Source organism: Mobula birostris, chromosome 27, assembly GCF_030028105.1.
Source record: "Mobula birostris isolate sMobBir1 chromosome 27, sMobBir1.hap1, whole genome shotgun sequence".
Taxonomy (NCBI): domain Eukaryota; kingdom Metazoa; phylum Chordata; class Chondrichthyes; order Myliobatiformes; family Myliobatidae; genus Mobula; species Mobula birostris.
This window is the reverse complement of record NC_092396.1, coordinates 21,645,948-21,654,009: the sequence shown is the minus strand read 5'-3', so window position 1 is coordinate 21,654,009 and position 8,062 is coordinate 21,645,948. Positions and strand designations below refer to the sequence as shown.

At 49.7% G+C, this 8,062-nt stretch overlaps 1 protein-coding gene across 1 annotated transcript; it reads right to left on the bottom strand.

Moving 5' to 3' along the window:
* Nucleotides 1-210: 210 nt before the first annotated feature.
* Nucleotides 211-7,738, bottom strand: LOC140188447 (uncharacterized). Its single transcript, XM_072244731.1, has 2 exons — nt 7,677-7,738; nt 211-3,379 (listed from the first exon to the last, which is right to left on the bottom strand). Exons 1-2 carry the CDS (start codon nt 7,690-7,692, stop codon nt 2,463-2,465), a joined length of 933 nt encoding a protein of 310 aa, XP_072100832.1. The 5' UTR covers nt 7,693-7,738; the 3' UTR covers nt 211-2,462.
* Nucleotides 7,739-8,062: the final 324 nt, after the last annotated feature.

Sequence of the window (8,062 nt, the reverse complement as noted above, 5' to 3'; positions counted from 1 at the left end):
AACCTAATGTTCTATCAAATGAAATTGTCAAACTGAAAATAAAGTGGTAGTATCTAAGCCAATCAAATCCATTGCATGTGGCGTATGAAGTATTGCTCCACACTTTTAAAAACATCAACATACATTTCCCTCCATTCTCATTCTCAGTCTCTGCTTTGGAATTTCCCAGCCTCCGTCTGCATCATGGAATGTTCCACAGACCAATTCCAGTTTGCAAAGAAACAAATATTTATCTCTCAGTTACCACCAGTAAAACACATTATCTGTTCGTTAACACATCACTGTTTGAGGGAGCTAGGTGCCCACATATTGTTTTGCAAGCGACTGCATTAAAAAAATTTTCATTGCAAGGTACTTTGGGGTGTCCTGAAAGGGAACCGAAGAGTGCTACAGAAAACCAAGTCAAGTTTTAAAGTTTCTGGGTACATCACTGTTCTTAAAGCAACACGCACAACACGCTGGAGGAACTCAGCAGGTCGGGCAGCATCCGTGGAAACGAACAGTCAACGTTTCGGGCCGAGACCCTTCATCAGGACTGAAGAGGGAAGGGGCAGAGGCTCTATAAGGAAGGTGGGGTGAGGGTGGGAAGGAGAAGGCTGGTAGGTTCCAGGTGAAAAACCAGTAAGGGGAAAGATAAAGGGGTGGGGGAGGGGAAGCAGGGAGGTGATAGTCAGGAAGGGTGAAGGAGGAATAGGGGAAAACACAATGGGTAGTAGAAGGAGGTGGAACCATGAGGAAGGTGATAGGCAGCTGGAGGAGGGGGCAGAGTGAAATAGGGATAGGGGAAGGGAGGGGGAGGGAATTACCGGAAGTTGGAGAATTCTATGTTCATACCAAGGGGTTGGAGACTACCCAGACAGTATATGAGGTGTTGCTCCTCCAACCTGAGTCTGGCCTCATCATGGCAGTAGAGGAGGCCATGTATGGACATATCTGAATGGGAGTGGGAAGCAGAGTTGAAGTGGGTGGCTACTGGGAGATCCTGTCTGTTGTGGCGGACGGAGCAGAGGTGCTCGACGAAGCAGTCCCCCAATCTGCGTCGGGTTTCACCGATGTAGAGGAGGCCGCACCGGGAGCACCGGATGCAATAGATGACCCCAACAGACTCACAAGTGAAGTGTTGCCTCACTTGGAAGGACTGTTTGGGGCCCTGAATGGCAGCAAGAGAGGAGCTGTAGGGACAGGTGTAGCACTTACGCTTACAGGGATAAGTGCCGGGTGGGAGATCCGTGGGGAGGGATGTGTGGACCAGGGAGTTGCGGAGGGAATGATCCCTGCGGAAAGCGGAGAGGGGTGGAGAGGGAAAGATGTGCTTAGTGGTAGGGTCCTGTTGAAGGTGGTGGAAATTGCGGAGGATAACGTGCTGGATCCGGAGGCTGGTAGGGTGGTAGGTGAGAACAAGGGGAACTCTGTCCCTGTTGTGGTGGCGGGGGGATGGGGTGAGGGCCGAAGTGAGGGAAATGGAGGAGATGTGGGTGAGGGCGTCATTGATGACGGTAGAAGGGAAATCATGACCCTTAAAGAAAGAGGACATTTGAGATGTCCTGGAATGGAAAGCCTCATCCTGGGAGCAGATGTGGCGGAGACGGAGGAACTGGGAATAGGGAATAGCATCTTTGCATGTGGCAGGGTGGGAAGAGGTATAGTCGAGGTAGTTTTGAGAGTCAGTGGCCTTATAGAAGATGTCAGTGGACAGTCTGTCTCCAGAGATGGAGACCAAGAGATCGAGAAAGGGGAGAGAAGTGTCCGAGATGGACCAAGTGAATTTGAGGGCTGGGTGAAAGTTAGAAGCAAAGTTGATGAAATTGACAAGCTCAGCATGGGTGCAGGAAGCAGCACCAATGTAGTCGTCAATGTAGCGAAGGAAAAGTTGGGGAGCAGTACTAGTATAGGTTTGGAGCATAGACTGTTCCACATAACCAATGAAGAGGCAGGCATAGCTGGGGCCCATGCAAGTGCCCATAGCTACACCCTTGGTCTGAAGAAAGTGGGAAGAGCTAAAAGAGAAGTTATTAAGTGTGAGTACCAATTCTGCCAACCAGAGGAGGGTCGTGGTGGTGGGGAACTGGTGAGGTCTATTGTCCAGAAAGTGGCGGAGGGCTTTGAGGCCTTCTTGATGGGGAATGGAAGTATATAAGGATTGGACATCCAATCCTGTTGTTAAAGATGAGACATTCAAAGACTTTCAATCAATTCAAAAAGTTAATGTGCGTTTGAAAGTTGTGCACTAGCCCGTATAGAGAAACATCCCAAGACTGTGCCATCTCACACTTGTTATAAAACTTTGGCTTTAGCTGGCTGTTAATACCCCAAGCTCAATGATTTGAGGGCATCCACTAAATTAAAATGCTCCACCCATGTCATTACAGTCACTCAGAAAGTCCTCAGCCAGTGAGTCACTGTCTCTACAATCGCACTGTCCTGCCTGATGAAAACGAGTCCATTACAAGTCAGGCGATGCTCTACCTTCTGTGTACACGATGATGCCCGATCAGATTGGAGGCACTCTTGAAGCCCTTGCCACACTGCAGGCAGCGGTACGGCCGATCCTCGGAGTGCGTGCGATAGTGCACCTGCATGGTGGAAGTCTGCCGGAACGTCTTGGCGCAGATGGGGCAGGCGTAAGGCTTCTCGCCGGTATGCGTGCGGCGGTGGCGCACCAGCGTGGAGCGCTGGCCAAAGCCTTTGCCACAGGTCTCGCAGCTGTAGGGAGGCTCGCCGGCGTGCGCCCGGCGGTGAGCCAGGAGCTGCTCCGGGTCACCGAAGTGCTGGCCGCAGAGAGGGCAGGAGGCGGGCTGCTCGCCCACGTGGGTGCGGCGGTGCGTGGTCAGGTGGTGGGAGTGCAGAAAGCGGCGGGAGCACACCTCGCAGACGAAGCGCCGCTCGCCCGTGTGGATGCGCCGATGCTTGGACAGGTTGGACGAGGTCTTGAAGCTCTTGGCACAGTCAGGGCAGCGGTAGGGCCGCTCCTCGCCATGGATTCGCCGGTGCACCATCATGGTGGAGGACTGGCGGAAGGCTTTGCCGCACACCGGGCACGGGTAGGGCTTCTCGCCCGTGTGGGTGCGCTGGTGGGTGACGAGATGGTGCTGCTGCACGAACTCCCGGCCGCAAGCCCGGCACTTGTACTGCTTCTCACCGCTGTGGATCAGCTGGTGGATCAGCAAGTTGTAGGAGGTGCTGAAGCGCTTGCCGCAGGCTGGGCACCAGTACGGCCGCTCACCGCTGTGCACCCTGCCGTGCCGCTTCAGGTCACAGTGCTGCTTGAAGCTCTTGCCGCACTCCCCGCACGTGAAGCGCCTTGGGTCGTGGCTGGGCGCGGCACTCTTGTCCTCAGCACTGGGGTCAGTTTGTGACTGCTGCAACTTCTCCATCAGGCCTGAAACACAGCACGTTGGCATTGATTACACATCACAACCCACACTCCAAGGTAGGCAAACTCAGTGTCCCAAGCCCAGCTATCAATGGGAGATCAGTGCACCAGAAAACAGCATTTCACAAACCCCCTCCTTTTTGGGGGACTCTGTGGACGTACAAAGAGGCACAGGTAGCCAGTACAGAGGAAACTTTTGCTTTATCACTTGCCATTCATGCTCGTTATCCTGCAGTACCAACAAAAGAAACAATCCAGTTCAAAGATAGTGGAACACAGACAACATGCACAGAGAACCATCCTGCACAAATTGCAACCTGTGCTCAGTGAGAATGGATATACAGATCCACCCTCCTGTCACCCCACTAGGAATAGGGTTCCCCTGGTCCTCACCTACCACCCCACCAGCCTCCGGGTCCAACATATTATTCTCCGTAACTTCCGCCACCTCAACAGGATCCCACCACTAAGCACATCTTTCCCTCCCCCCCACCTCTGCTTTCCGCAGGGATCACTCCCTACGCGACTCCCTTGTCCATTCGTTCCCCCCATCCCTCCCCACTGATCTCCCTCCTGGCACTTATCCTTGTAAGTGGAACAAGTGCTACACATGCCCTTACACTTCTTCCCTTACCACCATTCAGAGCCCCAGACAGTCCTTCCAGGTGAGGCTACACTTCACCTGTGAGTCGGCTGGGGTGATATACTGCGTCCGGTGCTCCCGATGTGGCCTTCTATATATTCGCGAGACCCCACGCAGACTGGGAGATCATTTCGCTGAACACCTACGCTCTGTCCGCCAGAGAAAGCAGGATCTCCCAGTGGCCACACATTTTAATTCCACATCCCATTCCCATTCTGACATGTCTATCCACGACGTCCTCTACTGTAAAGATGAAGCCACACTCAGGTTGGAGGAACAACACTTTATATTCTGTCTGGGTAGCCTCCAAACTGATGGCATGAACATTGACTTCTCAAACTTCTGCTAATGCCCCACCCCCCCTCGTACCCCATCTGTTATTTATTTATATACACACATTCTTTTCCTCTCTCTCCTTTTTCTCCCTCTGTCCCTCTCACTATACCCCTTGCCCATCCTCTGGGTTTTTCCCCCCTCCCCCTTTTCCTTCTCCCTGGGCCTCCTGTCCCATGATCCTCTCGTATCCCTTTTGCCAATCACCTGTCCAGCTCTTGGCTCCATCTCTCCCCCTCCTGTTTTCTCCTATCATTTTGGATCTCCCCTCCCCCTCCCACTTTCAAATCTCTTACTAGCTCTTCTTTTAGTTAGTCCTGATAAAGGGTCTCGGCCTGAAACGTCAACTGTACCTCTTCCTAGAGATGCTGCCTGGCCTGCTGCGTTCACCAGCAACCTTAATGTGTGTGGCATGGATATACAGATGCAGCCTTAGAGAAGAGTTTGTTGTTATTATTCCTCTCCGCACCCTGTGACGCATCGGGTGACAACCTTGCACTTTCTTTAGCATTTTGTGTTTTTTTTAAAAATGAGGCCAAGTTGCTAGCTCGATGCTCAACACAGCATGGATGGAAAGTGGGGTATTGGAGCTGGCCGGATTTGAACCTGGGACCACTCACCTTGAAGTCCACCAGCCAGCAGTGAGAAGAGTTTACCCAAGAAATATTTCCACACAATCATTATAAACAGAGTAAATGAGAACATGAATGAGGACTGCTTTAAATTCCATAAAATTATTGAGACATGTTGTGCTACCACTTGAGCATTGCCCGTAATACACTTTCTGCTTGGTGAAGATCTGAAGCAGAATACGAATTTGCATTTAAGGGCTACCCAGACCAGACAGCATTGATGACAGATGCCCTCAAGGCAGTTTAATATGCTGGAATTATTCAGTAATGGCACAATAAGCACTTATTACTTGCTCTTTCTTGAAGATACTACCACAATGCTGGTAAGGAATGATAGGATTTAGACCCAAGAACACTTGCACATTTTCTCCTTCCCCTTCTCCTATGGTACGCCCTCCTCTCCTATCAGATTCCTCCTTATCCAGCCTTTACCTTTCCCACCTGCCTGGCTTCACCTATCACCTGCCAGCTATCTTCCTTTCCCTCTCCCCACCTTTTTATTCTGGCTTCTTCCCCCTTCCTTTCCAGTCCTGAAGAAGGGTCTTGGCCTGAAACATTGATTATTTATTCATTTTCACAGATGCTGCCTGACCTGCTGAGTTTCCTCCCCCCGCCCCACCACCTTCTTGCTCTGACTTCTCATCTTTTCCCTCCACATTCCTGATGAAGGGTGTCGACTGTTTATTTGTTTCCATAGATGCCGCCTGGCCTGCTGAGCTTCCTCCAGTGCCCTGTACGTGTGTTGCTTCGGATATCCAGCACCTGCTTATCAATTTTGTAGTGAGGACAGTGAGTGATTCGGAGGGCAACCTGCGGTTGGAGGTGCATGACCATGCACCTGCTGCCGTTGCTCTTGGCGGTAGAAGCGTTTGAAATAGCCTGCGTGACTGCAATGCATTCGTTGGTGGCACAAACTGCAGCAGATGGAACATTAACGAAGCAGACCTGTTTTAACTGAATGGCATTACGCTCAGAGAGCAGTGTCACAGCTGCATTCATCCAGGCAATTGTGAACTATCTAGATCAGCCTTGCAAGTGGCGAAAGTCTTTGGGATATTTGATGGAGAGTCAATCACCGCAGCATACGCTGCCTCCTCTGTGCTCTTGTGACTCTTTGTGTGTGCGTGCGCGCGCGTGGCTGGTCCGAGTGAGGTTTGTGATGACTGGATATACGTGACAAAGATGATTACATGTTTACTGTCTGCCACTCTTGCGGGACGAGTGTTACTTACAACATTTCACTTCGTCTCAGTTCTGTGTGGGTCATGCTGATGCAGCAATGGGCTGCTTCACGCTGAGGAGTTGCAAATGGAACTGAAAACTGAGTAATCATCAATTAACATCCCCCATATGGTCTTATAATCCAATAGGGGAAGATCATAGACCAAGTTTTGTAGAATACCTTCATGAAGCCCACAAGATCAGCACCTTCCAGTTTCGTGTCACTTCCGTTCTTCATCCCACTAACCTGTTTTTTAGTCTCTATCTCTCCCTCTCAATACCAATGAAGCCCAATCTTTAACAATGGTGTTTCAGCTACACTCATAGAAACTGATACTCAGATAAACTGTTTTTCCAGTTTGAGACAGCACTGCCAATATTTCCCTCTCCACAGATGTCTGGCCTGCTGAGTATTTTCAGCACACTTTCATTTCCAATTCTAGCCATTATAGGTTTTGGTAAATTTACAGTCCCAACTTTGTATTTTTTTTTTGTTGTTCCCTTTTCTCCCACATTTTTCATTTACCTTCTCCAAAAAACTTAGCTGCAAGGTCTCATAAACACAGGAGATTCTGCAGATGCTGAAAGTGCAGAGCAACATACACACACACACCCACAAAATGCTGGAGGAACTCAGCAGGCCAGAAATCATCTATGGAGGGGATTTAGTAAGTATGTCTGTAAGAAAATAAGCCTCGGGGATGTATATTGTGACACATATGTACGTTTGTACTTTGATAATAAATTTACTTTGAAGCACTCCACGTTTCAAGCCAAGACCGGACTGGAAAACAAAGGGAAAGAAGCCAGAATAATATAATATAATGGATAGGGGTGGGAGGGAGGTAAGAAGGAGCACATGCTGGCAGGTTATAGCTGCGAAGTTAGAGAGCAGCTTGATCACAGAAAGGGAGCACTGAGAGAGGGTGGAGTGGGTGACATCACACCCAAGCATCATCCCAACTTTAGGCATTTGAAATATTTGTCACCAAATCAAAAATGGCAAGCTGGACTTTAGCCTTACTTAATCCCAGAGTCGGCGAACTGCAACAGTAAAACGCAGCTGGCCAGCTCAATCCTAAGCGAAAAAGAGAGAGAGAAATAGCACCTCTCCCTGAATGAAATTAGCAAACTGCCTCTTTGGCTCTCGACACCAATGCGTAGAGTGGGTCTGGTAGAGACATGCAGAATCTCTTCTGTGTACAACACAAAATCACCCGGCACGGCGAGGACAACGCACACGCATTTACAGCAACTAGTAGACGGGGAAAGGCTGCAGCGGGATATAAACAACGTCGGGGACTGCCAGGGCCCAGCAGCCCGCTTCCCTTCAGCCAATAGTATAAAAATGCACCTACTGATTTTTAATGTCAAACTAAAATAAAGTGTCTTTGAAAATATGTCACTGTTTCCTCTGTAGTAAACTGCACGCTCAGTTTGCATACAACCGAGCCCTGACACCGAAGGCTTTTACCTGCCTTTGTCTGCATCAACCCCGCCAGCCTTCTGTCCGCTTCCTAACGATTTCACCCCTGACAACCGCTCCGCTTCTACTTCCGAACATGCGCAGTGTTCTCGCCCCAAACCGGCAGAGATAGAGGGCTTTCTGGCTCGATCTGGATTCTGGGTAATTTTTCTTTCACAGAAAGGCGTGGCAGCCGTTTTCTTTTAGATTTGTAATACTGGTGTACATTACGCGGTGAGTCCACATTAATCTTTATTGATGATTTATGTTATTGAATTTATTTCACGACGCTCGGATTTCCGAACGCTGTTTTCTATTTACATGTGGCTTCTGATGTGTATTAATTGGTTCAAAGTCATACAACACAGAAACAGGCCCTTCACTCCAACTGGTCC